This window comes from Bacillus rossius, chromosome 5, assembly GCF_032445375.1.
Source record: "Bacillus rossius redtenbacheri isolate Brsri chromosome 5, Brsri_v3, whole genome shotgun sequence".
Taxonomy (NCBI): domain Eukaryota; kingdom Metazoa; phylum Arthropoda; class Insecta; order Phasmatodea; family Bacillidae; genus Bacillus; species Bacillus rossius.
In genome coordinates this window covers 71619820-71635449 of record NC_086333.1, presented here as the reverse complement: position 1 = coordinate 71635449, position 15630 = coordinate 71619820, and the positions used below count along the sequence as shown (strand labels likewise).

General features: G+C 39.9%; 1 protein-coding gene across 1 annotated transcript in view; it reads right to left on the bottom strand.

The window, feature by feature from the left end:
- LOC134532296 (PHD finger protein 20-like protein 1) overlaps positions 1-15630 on the bottom strand; it is a 60886-nt gene that overhangs the window by 23716 nt on the left and 21540 nt on the right. The window contains 10 exon segments of the mRNA XM_063368715.1: positions 76-225; positions 1920-2080; positions 2667-2879; positions 3384-3449; positions 4806-5011; positions 6221-6318; positions 6924-7159; positions 9106-9252; positions 10734-10848; positions 12299-12442. Of these exon segments, the coding sequence (XP_063224785.1) occupies positions 76-225; positions 1920-2080; positions 2667-2879; positions 3384-3449; positions 4806-5011; positions 6221-6318; positions 6924-7159; positions 9106-9252; positions 10734-10848; positions 12299-12442 (1536 nt within the window).

Here is a 15630-nt window from a genome sequence, read left to right as displayed (position 1 = left end):
TTAAAGAGCTTGCGGGAAGCAAGTCGCTCGCACTCATCGTAGGAGAACGCGTGCGCTCCCTGAGGGGGGACTCACCGGAGCCGTCGACGGAGATGTCCAGCTTGTGGAGGTCGACGACGGGCTTCTTGCGGGGCGGGGGGCGGGCCGCGGGGCTGAAGCCGTCCAGCGAGCAGCTCTCGTCCTCCGGTGCCTCGGCCCCCTCCTCCTCCACAGACTCCAGCTTGCCTGCAAACGACGATCCGCCTTCGTTCGCCTCGCGCACACCCAACGACTCATACTGCCGACATCGCGTATCATTAGAGACATCTGTATTTCGCAATTTCATTTCATGTCAAGGTATTTCACAAAACACTGTAGCTTTTACCAAGAGTCATGGCAAATTGTGAGGGTGCAGCAGTACGGTGACCACATTCTCATTGGCCCCGTCAAGAGCGGGACGACACCTCTCCCCGACCTCAGCCAATAAGCACAGGAGAAAAGCTACAATATTTTGTGAAATACCTTGACACAAAATGTATTCGCGAAATGCAGGTGTCCCTACGTATCATGGCACGTCGTCGATGTGTACAGAAACTTGTTTCCCTCGGTGGCTTACACCCTCAAACCCCTAAATAGGGAGTGGCCACACTTTTTGCAAAATTGCAAACTCCAGGTTTTCACCAGGATTTTTTTATGGTTTTTTTCTATGAGAAATTTCAAGAAATGTTACCTCACTAATCACCAATTAGGACCGAAGAGGACAACAAATCTACTTTCAATTTGGAATAAACCCGGCAAGCCAGTTAAACTTAACTGTACAGTTCTGAAGAGGCTGCGATTTCAATACAACGGGTTCACCAATACCGAGCGAGTCCAGGATAAGGAAGGAAGGAAGGAAGGAGGACCATCAGTTGGTTTGATCGTCCCAATAATCTGCCCGGCTCAGCTGAATTCAACGTTGGATCACTACCTCACCTCAACATTTGATTCCAGGATAAAGCAGATGACCCCAACTCATGACGTGGATTACCGTCATGTGGAGAACAGTTTAAAACTTTGATGTAGTGTAAGACAGTGATTGATTGAGATACTATAATTTTCCTAAATATTCTGTATTTCACAGAGAGTATTTTGTATGACTGTCCGAAATTCAAACCGAAATTCATTCTAAAGAACTGTATTCCAGCAATTTTAAATTTGTTAAAATATAGTTTATACACTAATACTGTAATTCAAACCGTTACATATAAATACAGTACAATTCAACTTTATGATCTTAAGAGTTTCTCACATATTTTTTTAACTCACTTGTTAAGCTTGATTTAATAATGAACTTGGGTTACTTTAATCCCAGAGGTCTAGCTCTTAAAACACAGAGTACAAGTCTGAGTAATTATATTAGTGAATTTAATTTCATACTAATTCATTATGTTGAATACGAAATTTTGAAGGTATATCTGATTTAGTTTGTTTTCTTGAGCTGACAGAATTGAGCAAGTTAGGATCCTTGCTTCATTTGAACCAAAATTTATTTGTTAGTATTTTCTATTATACTTGGCCCTTGATGTAAGGTACATTGTTCTCGTAACAGCATCAAGAAAACGTTAATCATTTCGGTTTTGATTTATTTGAGATGATTTTTTTCATTTCGTTATTTTATGGCGCACTATTCGAGCTTACTTAAACTTTGTGTGCCAATTACAAGAATTAGTTAGTTAAAATTGATTTACGTAATTATTAAAATAGGGGAATATACCATGGTTTTAACCACTATTATTGTTGAAATGACCATGTTCGAAAACATTAACTTATGTAATTACTATTTCAGTCGTACATGACGTGAGACTTTCAACAGTTCAACACTACGTCAAAATTCAAAATCGTCCAAGTACGCTCTGCGACCCCTGGCGAGGACCGCCGGCCGCAGGAGAAGCACTCACGTTTCTTGGCTGCGCTGTCCAGCGGGGGCCCGGACAAGTTCCTCTTGCGCACGCCGCGGGCAGCCTTGTGCCCACCGTGCGTCGCGCCGGCACGGGACGGGGAGCCGAGGAGCTTGTGTCCCTCCAGAGCGCCGGCTTCCGCGTCCGCGTCCTCCTTGCTGCTGGCGGCAAGACACATCCCCACATCAGCACAATCACCAGGTTGTCTTCTTGTCATTACTATTAGTTAGAACTTTGAAAGGTACTTCCGTAAGTATAGCAACTATACCTCTCCTGCATTCGTTGTTCCACCACAGACAGTACTTTCAAGAGATATAGCTGCTGTAAAAAAAGTCACGCAAGTGATAAAAACTACAGAAACTTGTGTGACTTTTTACACCCATTACATGAAGACGAAAATCGACATGTAGTTTCCCGTCTGAGGCAGGGTCTACATGCATACTCATAGGATACTCATTAAACTGTAGCAACTAATTGGAACATGCAAAACTGTCATCTTTTATTAAAAATTAAATTAGTTGAATAAACAATAGAATAAAAACTTTTAATGTTTTATGACAAATCTATAAGTAAAGAAGACTAAAAAATGAGACCTCCAAAACTATGTTGGATTGCAAGCATCTCAAAATTCAAGTGTCGAGTCAAATATCAATTTTTTCAAACTGGTTCAAAAGTAAAAAAACTTTATTTAAACAAAAAAATAAGTTGTGTTTCTCCAACTGTGGAAGCCAGCGAGACGTCTCTCACCTCTGGGGCGGGGACGGCGGAGTCTGGGACGCACTGACAACGGGCAGCAAGGTCTTGATGGAGGACACAGGCGGTGCGGTGGCCGAAGCGGGCTGCGACGACGCGGTCTCCATGACGGTCTGCAGCGAAGACGAGTCCTTCACGTCCGGAGTCGCAGGAGCATCCGGTGGCCTCTCCACCGCAGCTTGAGACTCCACGTCGAGGCTCCCAGACCTTCCGAATTCCGTCCGCACTTACGACAAGAGTTGACTCGATAATTACAGAAAAACAAAAATTTTGCTCTATAATTGGGAAAATATAAAATAATGTATCAAAATTAAAATCGGACCAACTTTGAATCACAAAATTTGATAGCAGTTTTAAGCTTGCCCTAATAAAAATTTACAAAAGTTGAAAATTACATAACTGCAAATACAACATTGTGAAACCATTTGGGTAAAAATACCTACATTCAGTTCATGATCTTGAATATATATTAAACTGATGATATACTGTAATTTATAGCCATCTTGGAAGCAATGCCAGATACCCCACTCTGATATCTTGAGTAAGGGGTGTCCTGAAACTGCAAACTCTGTGTGTGTGCCCAGGTAAGCGGAACCCTTGACGAAAAAGAAAAGGAAGACCTCTGTGTATGGTTCCTACTGCATAATAAGCAGAGTAGCACAGGATAAGATGAATCAATCCACACATGGGCACCAATATGTTAGAACTTACCCAGAGCTAAGCCTCGATGAAGATGCAAGACTGCTCATGCTGCTTCCATCACAAGCCGGCTCATCCCTGAAAGAAGGAAAACAATTACTTTGTGAGCCGATAATTTAGCTGTCGCGGTTTAGCTGTCGCTGTCTCAGTATTAACTGTCACTGTCACAGTTTAGCTGTCATGGTTTAGCTGTCGCAGTTTAACTGTCGCTGTCTCAGTTTAGCTGTCGCGGTTTAGCTGTCGCGGTTTAACTGTCGCTGTCGCAGTCGCAGTTTAACTGTCGCTGTCGCAGTTTAGCTGTCGCGGTTTAGCTGTCGCTGTCTCAGTATTAACTGTCACTGTCACAGTTTAGCTGTCATGGTTTAGCTGTCGCAGTTTAACTGTCGCTTTTGCAGTTTAGCTGTCGCGGTTTAACTGTCGCGGTTTAACTGTCGCTGTCGCAGTCGCAGTTTAACTGTCGCTGTCGCAGTCGCAGTTTAACTGTTGCTGTCGCAGTTTAACTGTCACTGTCACAGTCGCAGTTTAACTGTCGCTGTCGCAATCACAGTTTAACTGTCGCTGTCGCAGTTTAGCTGTCGCAGTTTAGCTGTCGCAGTTTAGCTGTCGCGGTTAAGCTGTCGCTGTCGCAGTTTAAATTGTGCTGTCTCGGTTTAGCTGTCGCAGTTTAATTGTTGCTGTCGCAGTTTAACTGTCGCTGTCGCAGTTTAGTTGTCGATGTTGCAGTTTAAATTTCGCTGTCACGTTTTCGGTGTCGCATTAACTGTCGCTGTTGCAGTTTATTTGAAGCTGTCGCAGTTTAACTGTCGCTGTCGCAGTTTGGTTGCCACAGTTACAGTTTAGCTACCTTTGTCGCAGTTTAATTTAATCTTATCACAAGTTTAAATGTTTCATTTTAATTTTTCCATTACTTACAATAACTAAAGTTGTAAAAAAATAAATTCTAGAAAAAAAAAATTCAGCACAACCTATTACCGTAAGAAGATTTCAAGACATATTTTTTCTAACCAATTTATTTGTTTATTTCTTTATAAAATGGAGTTAAGTGAATGGCACACACACAGACACACACACACATCATTCTTTATTTTTTAATAATACACTATTTTGATTAATATTTCTTAATATTTCTTGTTTAATGTATTCAAATTTTCTCCTCCATGTGTATATATTTTTGTACCTCTCATTGTCAATAAAATGAGTGAATTTTTTGGCGGGGCAGACCCACGCTTTGTCTCTCCAGTTTAAACAAGCAAGTTAACAAAGTTTAACAAACAGTTAAGCAAGGAAAAATATTGTCTTTAATTTAAAATTTTATTAGAAAAATATTTGGTAGTCATGAATAGATAAGATATTCAGTTCAAAATTCAATTCAAACGACAAAAACAACTGGATGCGGCAGAATTGCCATGACAAGGGTTCGGAGAGCGAGCTCACCTCTTGACCTGCTTCCGGGGCACGGGTGGCCCCAGGGGCTTGTCCTTGGCGGGCGGTCTCCGGCGCGCGGCGTCCGCCACCGGCCGGGCGCGGGGCACCAGCTCCTCCAGGCTCTCCCCGATGGTGCGGGCGTAGGCCAGGTCCGCCACATTCGGGGTCGACGCCACAAACTGCGTGTACTCGGGGTGGTAGTGCTTCAAGTGCATCTGGCATCACACAACACCACCACAAATCCTTCAATACTTTAACAAAAATTGGTTGTCTGTAAAGTCGGTTTACGGATGATAGTTTAACGTGACAACGTCGTAACAAAACATTGATGAAATGATTTCATACTTTTATGTATAAAATTGAATCATTTTTATTGAATTATCACTATTTTGTATGGATACAAAGAAGGAGTTAAATTAAATATACAATTTAATTGATAAATTTACTTTTATTTGCACTCATTAATTCAAATATGCTTATTACTTTAACGAAGAGATTATTTTAACTATAACTTTTATACATGTTTGCTATTTAACTTCTTCCAATCTGTGTTATTCTGTTAAGGATAGGACGATGATAGGAAAAGTAGGAAACGAATGAGAGTGTTTCAAGTTTAATGTGCCTCGAAAAAGTCAAATCGATGGTTGTTCCAATCGAGTGGAAGAGAGATATTTGCGCCACGGACTCTGCAGCAATGCTAGGAGGAACGGGTTAGCAAAGAGCAATGAAAATGTTACATTGAAATGCATGAAAACAGAATTATGCCACGGACTCGATCGCAATGCTAGAAGTTTCAGGTTAGCCAAGAGCAATATAAAATGAGTGAAACGGGACAATGTGCATAACAGAACACTTTTTTGTGCGTGCAGCCGGCGTTCTTCGATTTATTAGACGTTGTCACGTCAAAAACTCATTAGAAAGTACCTCACTGTGAAGGATTTCTCACTTCAATGTACATAGTTTCAGGTCCCAAAATGTTTTACATTCAGTAACTTTCATTATTAAGTACCAAAAAAGTGTTTTCTTTTTTTCACGTACATTGCAATGAGATTTTACTGTTAACAGAATCCCTTAACCAACTAAACATATGGCCAATGAATATGCATAAGTAAACATGTATTAGAACAGCAACCAGCAAAAAGAGGCAGATCTCAGGAAAGCTAACAGTTGTAATGGATAACATGACATCTGAAGTAAAAAAATTTTGGGTTCTTTTAATTTTAAAATACTTAATATACGGATGTATCACTATTAATATCTTAGACTGGATCTAATATCTAAAACTAGTAGCATATTAAGTCTTCCCATTCCCCCAATTTTATTGGGGATGTAGGATTACATGCAATCCCCTCCTTTTCCACAACTAAGTCAATCAGGTATCCGTCCCGAACAAAACTTCAATGGTAGGGCCCAGAAATAACAACCTGCAGTAGGTTCTCCTTGCGGAAAGTCTTCCCACAGCCTTCTTTGGGGCACTTGAAGGCGTTGTTCTCCATCTGGATCTTCAGGCCTCCCACAAACACTGCGCAAAGCAAGCACAACAACGCTTAACCATCGCATTTCCCATCAAGGATGTGAAACTATTCCCTAAGTGATGACATAAAACACAATGAAAGATAAGCACCATTTACAACAAATACGACACTTACTTGTTCAATTATACTTACTTCACCAAAACAGTGTCATTTTGACTGATACATGATGCACTTTTACAATAAAATAATTTGTAATAAGCATGTCAAACTACTGAGAACAATATAAAAAATATCTGCAAGTATATGTGTGTTTTAAAAATGTACCAATATTATGTAAAATCTTAATACTAATAACAAAGCAAAACATTTTCCAATCTATTAAGTAAATATATTATGGTGTTAACTCCATGCCAAATAATTTCATTACTTTTGTTTCATTTCAATGCTTTATGGTGTATTAACTAGAATTTCGGTGCTATACGGTGTATTGAAATGTATTTTCGGTGTCATTTACGTTTTATAGCAATTCACCATTTGATCTTGTTTCTAATTGTATATGATGCTTAGAAAAAAAGCCAAAATTTAGAAATCAAAAAGGCAGATAGTTAGGATGAAAACCGGGATAGTGTTCCCAAGTCTTGACGACACGTACCTTCTCCCTCCTCTGCCACCAGAGGCGAGTATCGAGGCGGCTGCGACAGGGGTTGTGCGGGGGGTGCAGGGGGCGGGGTCTCCCCGGCCAGCGAGTCGGCGTCCGGCTGCGGGGTGCGGATGCGGGGCAGGAGAGTCTTGATTCTCTTGGGGGCCACCACCTGGGCCTCCGGCACGGCCGGTGGTGGCGCGGCGTCCTCGCCGGGCCTGGACTTGCCCCCCGTGCTCGTCCGCGACCTGCACCGGCACACACGCACACCGTCCAGTAACTGCCGACATGGTGGAAGGTCCTTTTGCCAGGCAGGCCAAGGTGCAGCACATCCTGCAATCCGGCGCTAATGGAGTCGCTGGCCGCCGAGACTTTTTTTTTCCAGTTAATTCCAACTGTCGACACTGGCTGCTCGGTCACATTAGCATTCAAGTTCCTCCTCCACGTTTATCATTACTGTCGGTTTTCGTTTCAAGCAAGTTACATTTCACATTTCACAGATACATTCCGGTGATAACTTTTTGAAGAAGTCTAACGTTAATTCTGTAATTTCAATTATTTAGAATAGTTATTACTAGGGTATGTTGTTGTAAATACAAATTTACAGCTCATTAGTTTCTCTTTGGTATTGCTCTTAAAACCACGTATTTTGATATTCTACAATCTGAACCTCCCATACTTCCCTGGCTTGGCACCTTCATATATCATCTTTTCACCTCCCTGAAGGCACACATGGGTGGAATTTAATTTTCAACCAATGAAAAGGTGCAGAAAGAGGTTCTGAAGTGGGGGAAGGAGCTGGTGGGAGAGTTCTTCGAGGAGGGCATAAAGAAGCTCAAGCCACGGCTCACCACACACATTGAACCGGATGGCGATTATGTGGAAAAATACCCTCTTTTATGGCATAATCGTCGCACTTGCATAATCGTCGCACCCATATTTTAGGGCGTCAAAATTTGGATAAAAAAACCTTTTGCGTAAACATTGCATGATGTTTTTGGTCCCACTATTAAGAATCCACATGCTTTGTGTGGGTATTTTTTTCGTATGAAACTATGTATTTTAAAGTAAAATCTAATATTTATTTGGACATTACCACTTACTTATTTTATTAATGGAAATACGAAGTTTTCTGACGTGTAAATTTTCTTTTAAAGACGTTTTTAAACGTTATAACTTTTATTTGTACGTCTGCATCACCGCAGTGTTCCGCTTATAAAACTATAGCCAGCGCTAGTTGGCGTCATTCATGTTTGGTTATGTTGTTTCCCGTATAGAGCGCGCACATGTAGTTAAATATCGATAGCTCACCGTTTGCAAGCAACGCGCACTCACTGTCGAGTGCCGAGTTAACTAAATAATGATGGCCTGCACAACAACAGTTATCCGTTCGTTCAGGGCCCTATTCGGATCACAAATTTTGTTTTTCTATTTAAAGTTGAAGAATGGTGTTTGTTGCATAACTTATAATTTTTAATTGTTTGGCGTGCTTTTTTATACTTCAATATTTAAATAAACACACTTTTCATGAATGGTTTTTGTTTTTATGAATAACTTTAACTAACAATTTTTTTTTTCTCGCATAAACTTTGCATCTCTACTTTTCAAATTTGATTTTGTAACAACCCAGATTACAGCCTTCCTCATGCAATCCAGTAATAATAATTTGTTATAAATTTTTTTGTCAAATTTCAGGTTAGGTTTTCAAATGATGTAAAGCTGTTTCTTTTTCGAAGTTATTGTAAACGTAATACTCCGGTTTTTTTTTTTTTTCTGGTTTTGAAGCTGCACGAAAAAAGTTTCAGAATGACTATATGGGGAAAAAAAATCTTTCACCATTTTGAAACTGGAGGGTTTAACCTGTCAGTGACGTATACGTCGAAATATCAGCACATAGGAAGTCAATATTTATGTGACCAACCTATCAAATGGAAGCACATTACAAACAAGAAGGTCCGGACCACAGATGTTGAGTGATTTAACACTTGTCCTCCACCAAGATGATGCAAGTTAAATTTTAAGCAAATGTTTCATGTTTCAGTGAGCCGGTGTATTTTTTTTAAAGGTACCCCGGTTCCCCACGCATATGCACTCACAAAATTCTCCATTCTAACTTCATCACCTCTCATCGTCTCTAGTAACCTCGATGTCAACGAGACATCACGTCCTAATTCGTTTGATCATTCATACTCACGATTTTGCAGAATAATGAGACCTCGACACCTTGCCGCCCTTCTTGCGACTGAGCGTGAAGTCGAAGCGCTCGCTGGGGAAGGGCTGGTTGTGCTCCTCGAAGTACTGTCGGAGTTCTGCGCGGGTCCTCACCTTGCGTCCCTCCGGGCTGCAAGCAAACACGAGCATCGTCAACGATAGCCAGGGGGGGCCAACATTCAATATCTAAATGACTCTGGCATACCAGATAAAGCATAACAACAAAAATCATTCAACCTTCATTAGATCAGGAGTGGAGAAAACACTATTCAGGCTGTCCAAATAATTCTGACCTACCCCAACCAAAACATAATATTTCCCTGACTTTTTTAAAAATAATTTTACATAATTTCTGCAATTTTCTGAATAAAATAAAAAAATCCAGCCTCCACCATCCCCATACCTGCCCCATTCCTCTCTTCACTTGGCTTTTTTTTCAAACAGAAATTTGCATAAGCCATCTTATAGTGTTTTTATGCAAATAAACAGCATTTGAAAAAAAAAAATACTTTCATAGTCTGGGTGATAGCAGATGGAGCATGTTTCTCCCTTCAAATTACTATTACTGGGAAATTTCCATGACTTTTCCAGGATTGCACGTACATTCCTTGACATTTCCTGACCAATTCCAACTTCCCTGACTTTCCAGAATGTGGACAACCATGCCATTGTTGGATTTATAAAAAAAACAACTTTAATACGTAAATACTAGTAGCATAAGACAAACTGCATGGCCAAATCAAGTTTGAACATGGCGCCATTTTGGCACCTAGACACATGCACTCCTGGTGCACACCAAGACAAAAAGTCAGCGGTCGATAAGAAGCCGGCATCATCGGAAACTTGGTGAACTCTGGTGAGTAATCAGGCTACCAGTAATAACTTTGAGAATGAAACAAATATAAGTAACATATGCGTCCTGTTCCTTTCACAGTCCAAAACCTACTAGCCCGATGATGAGTCAATGCAGTGAGCAGCGATACAGCTCCGGTTACTAGCCTGGACAGCTAGTAGAGTTTGGGTAGGCTTCCACCGGACCACGGGTTCCCTGGGTGACTGAGGGGTCCCGGTGTGACGTGGGAGAGCGGGGTAGGCGCCAGCAGTGCTGATAATGTCCGAGGGCTACGGACACAGCCAACTGTCTGGTTAGCTGGGTGAGCTAGAGGGACGAGGTTGGTGATGATGCTGGGATGGGTACCCTCAGCCTCTCGTCATAGCCAACTCTCTTAACAGCCTTCCCAATTCGCGTATACAGCGTATCCGCCCCGGGGCGGCAGGGCCTAATGTGTTAACAAAAAAAAAAAAAGGAAGGGGAAACTCCTTCAACTGGTCTATGTGAGTGCGTATGACCATGCAGTGGTGTTGACGGTTCTCCCTCCCTCTCTAGTTGTACAGACGACCGAGCGTTAACCCCAGGGCTGAATTTCTTACGCTGCAATAAGCTGAGACATGAAAACTCTACTCTGTAGTGCAACCCATGTTCGAGGGCGACCCCTACGGTGAAAATTTTGGATCTTTACGAGCCAAATTATAGATGCGACCGTCACACAGGGGTAACCCTTCTGCGGGTAAATACGGTACTTGGAAACAGACAAAACCAACGACACTCACCTGACGAGAAAGACGTCCCACTTGCCGGCAGAGCCACCACTCTTTCTCTGGATCGTGTGCTTGCTCCAGCCGGGAGGCAGCCTCTCATCCGTCACAATGATCGACTTCCTCAAACCTATGAAACACAAACAGCATGACTTTCGAAAAATGTTACTTGAATTTCACGGTTTTGGGCTTGGCCCTACAGCACATAATGAACTTTTTTTTTTAGTTATTTGAAACTTTTATCTTGAATTTTTCAACTACAGTCGTCGGTAACAGCCCGATACAAGGCTCGAATGATAGCGGCTTTGTTACAAGGACGTGGTCTTTCAGTCTGTACCGTTAGTTCATGGGTAACCACGGGACTTAACTAAGAACTAACCTTAAATATTTATCCTTCGGTACCTGCAAACAGTCAATGTGTGTGTTTTTTTTTAGTAATCAGTGAAGCCATTAAGTGAGAAAGGTTGTATATAATACATGTACTGTTTTTTGTGGTCACAAGATGGCTGCCATGATGACTGATTGTTCTGTAAGTCTCAATAAAAAATATGTGTATATAAATTTGGGGTCTGTGAGACATTTCAGTAATAAATTGATGACATTAACATTTTTTCTGGAACACAAGTAATCTTCAGCGACCAACTTATTCATGAAAGTGTTTATGTATGTCCACTTCAGACCGATTTTTGAGCTAGACCGCGAGGTCTGGAGTGCAAAAATTTTTTTGTTTTTGATAGTGCTTATAAATGCTTTTATACCATCAATATTTGTTTTGAATTTAAAGTGCTGTAAATGGTGCATTTTTCAATGTGTGCATAAATTTTCAGAAAGTAAACAATGAAAATTGTGTTACATTAAAGACCATCATTCGGGAAATAATGATGATGCTGTTGTGTTAAGATTCCTTCGCAACTACAGAAGTTAGTCATGTTGGTGACGATGCTTCGGGAAAATATTAGGGAAGAAATTTTGATATAAAAATATGTATTTTAGAGTAATATTGTGTTTGGTGCTTATTAAATGACAAAATCTAACTCCTAAATGTATTTAAAAAAGGATATTAAGGTTAATGGTATGGGAATCCTTTAGTGCTAGGTATGTAATTCTGATTTTTTAGGTGAAAAACATCTTAAGGCATGTTATTTAAATACATTTTACTGTGTTCACTTTGAATGATACTTAAACCAACAATTGCTAACTTAAATCAATTTATTTCTCAACAACTTGACCTGAAAAACGACTTACAACTTTCAACTATCACACCCTCATTATGGGCTGTTTTACAGACATGTATTTATCCTTAAAAGTGTGCTGATAGTTTAATATGTTTATAAAGACTTGACAGGTTCTCTTCCCAGTAAAAAGTATTTGCTGATTTTTTTAAAACTAAATTTCAGTATGTATTTGTGCAACTATTATGCAATAAAAACAGTAGTAATAATTGTCTTCGATTCAAACTAACTTTTCTGAACACAACATTGCTATTTTGTAATAACATACATTTACCTAACAGGTATAGTTTCAGTAGAGATTTACCACAGTTGTTTCTTGTGACAAGAAATTAATGAAAAATGTCTTACCTTCGACGCCTTCAACAATGTATGCTTCCTCTCCTTCTGGTTGCCACTTTTCTTTCTTTTTATCCTCGTCCTTGTCCACTTTTATTTCGGTTTCAGCCTCCACATCTTTTCCTGGGCTCTTCTTAGTCTTAGACAAATCACTATCTGAATAATTGGACAAACAAACAGCTTGATATCACATATTGTCACTTTTTAAAATGGAAACAATAATGCTTCGATTAAGGCCAATAAAATAAGAAGCAATACATAAATTTGTGAAAAGGAGCGATAATGAAAGACAACAATAAGTGTTTTTATGTAAAGAATTTTGAAACAGATTTTGTGTGGGAAAATGAGACACAAAAATAAAAATTTAAAAAACCTAGTGTACACTGGCATTTGCTAGCCTGTCGATGTGGATGGTATGTTGTAACAGGTGATGCAAGGCATCAAAATATTATAAACAAATGTTATTAATTCCTCTAAAACTATCAAATTCAAACTAACATAGTATTTTTTTTTCAAACTATGTGTTTAGCTAGATTAAAAGCCAGCAATTTCACAAAAAGAAAAAAAAACAAAAAAAAAGACAATGTTTTAAGTAGTTTTTTTTTAAAAGAGTATAGTCGTCGGCGAAGCTGTATGGCCTGTTCCCTTTTGTTAGCACAAGAAGATATTCCCTGCTTTCCCATTCCTTGTCCATTTTCACTTACCTGACCTTCCCCAGTTAAAACAGTTTTCTATATTTGTAGCAAATTCGACATCACTAAACAGGGTGTCAAAATAAATCTGTAATAAAAATTCACTGGAATATTCCTAAGCAAGTTTTATTATTATTATTATTATTATTATTATTATTATTATTATTAAATAATTTTCCTGATTATTATTGATGTACAAACACCTTAGCTCTGTATACAGCATTTGGTAGGAGTAATTTTGTGAATGGAATGGAGGGCGCGTGGAACGGAAATGTGTAACCACGGTAGGGATGGTCGGGTACCCGAAATTTCGGGCAGTGTTTCGGGTATCAAGTATACCCGAAATTCCGGGCGGGTATTTCAGTGCCCGAAAATATCGGGCACCTTGGAAAACGGCAATACCGCACGGCGCAAGTAAACAAAGCTTCTTTTTTTTGGAACGCGCGGCAGCTGCAGGAACATGCCACGCCGCCGCCGTCCCGGCACCAGCCGGTGAAGTGAGTGTGTGTGAGAGATAAGATAAAGAAGGTGCCCGGTCAGCAAGTGTGTTTGTGGGAGGGGGAGACAGATATAAGAGAGCGAGCCCTGCAGCAAGCGGAAGTGGTCAAGGTCAACATTTACCGTTACTCTCGCTGGCTGACTAACGATGCAGCTGGTCGCCCGTCTCTCTCTCTCACACACACACACACATACACACGCGCGCGCGTACGCACGGCGGATGCTCACTGCTCAATAGTCACAAAGTAGTGTTCAAGGTCGGTGGAGCTGCTTGCTGTGTGCGAGAAGGATTATAAGCTGACTTTAATTACACACATTGTAGTTGCGTGGCATTTGCAGAAAGTGGTTGTGAATTGTTTCTATTTAATTCATGTCATTATTTTACCAAAATGGATACCAGTGGAAGTGTAGGTCAAACAATCAACAGTGACAATGAACCTTCAAGCAGCTACCCAAACACAATTTAGTTAATAAGCACTTTATTTCCAAGATTAATATGCACTCTATTTTTTAGTTTAATGTTTAACTTTCATATCAGTGCGGTATAGTAAATAAATAAAAACAGTTCAGGTTTGTCAATGCAAACTTAAGTACGACTATTTTATGTTCAAAATTTATTTCATCAACTGATTTTGATGCCCGACCGAGATTGCCCGAGCCCGAAAATTTTGGACAATTACCCGCCCGAGCCCGCCCGAAGTCAAATTTCTCTGCCCGACCATGCCTAAACCACGGTGCTGCCATCTGTGAGGATGACACGAACCAAAGTTCATAGAGACAGAGGGAAACATAATTGTATTAACTGTTTAATGAATTTTAACAAGATGGGTAGTATTTTAATTAAATTACTTGTCAAAAATCTGCTCCAAAGTTTAGTATTTTTTTTTTTTCTCTTTTAGTTTAATCTTTTACTCTGCAAATAAAATGAGTCAATAGTCTAAATAGCTGCTCTGGCAGTGAATTGCAAACGCAGAAAATACATGACTCGTGTCAAGAAATGTATTTTAAAACACAAGAAGTAAATTTACAGCGACGGGAACAGCTTAGTTGAAAAACCACAGCCTCGTAACCGTGACACTTAAGCCATGTTAGACCGCATGCAATTACTGCCTCCTGAACCTCCGCTTAGTTGAAAAACTAAATGAAATGCCTGTGAAGTGTGTCACTTATGCCACTTTAGTTAGCTCTTGTTCATGGCTTTCTGAACCTTGTGGTGGGAAGGTGGGTGTCAGCAGACATGGACAGATGAGACAAGGTAACACTTTGTAATGCAGCTGCACAGCATTCTTCGCTAGCTGACAAATGGCTTAGGAACTACAACCATAAAACTCTTTTCATTATAATAACTGACATTTCCCCTTCTAATTGCTGCTTGCTGTTTCAAAATAGGCTATGCAAATCACGCAACAGACAAGACAGTGGCAACAGAAAAGCTGTTAGTAAACATGATATAAATTTAATAGTTTAAAATTTTTTTAATGTTTGTGAGTTTGAATCATGTTTTTTACCCTATAATCTATAAAGTATTTTTCATACATTCATAATCAAAAAGTTGGGGTCGCATGATATTCAGAGTCGCAGTATTTTCGGGTCAATACGACTTTCCCAGACTGGGTCATTGCAGCCTGGAGAATGAGAATTTCCCCCTCAAATTTCTGTCACTAGGGAATTTCCATGACTTTTCCAGGATTTAAAATAAAATCCCTGTTTTTTCCCTGAACAACTCCAACTCCCCTGAGTTTCCAGAACATGGACACCTTGCTTAATAAGCAATACATAGAGATGGTGATTTATAGCATTTAAAATATTGACATTTAGGATTTTGAATTTGAAATTTAGCATTTTGTAGCATTTTTAAAAACACGATTTAGCCAATTCTTTCATTTTACATTACTGAAGAAAAGTATATTTTTAAAAAAGAAACCGTTGCTTGCAGTTTTACCGACTTTTTTCTTCAACCGACTTCTCATGAATCTTTGTTTTGCAGTCTGATGTCCCTCAGATTTAATGTGCTTTTCAAGTACATTTTTTTCTACTCCAGACGGCGATTACATAAATTGCGTATTAAAATATTCGTATCACTTTCGTAGAACTGTTCACTTTTGTATTCATTTATGCGATCGCGAATGGAAATGACGTTTCATCCCATTTTTA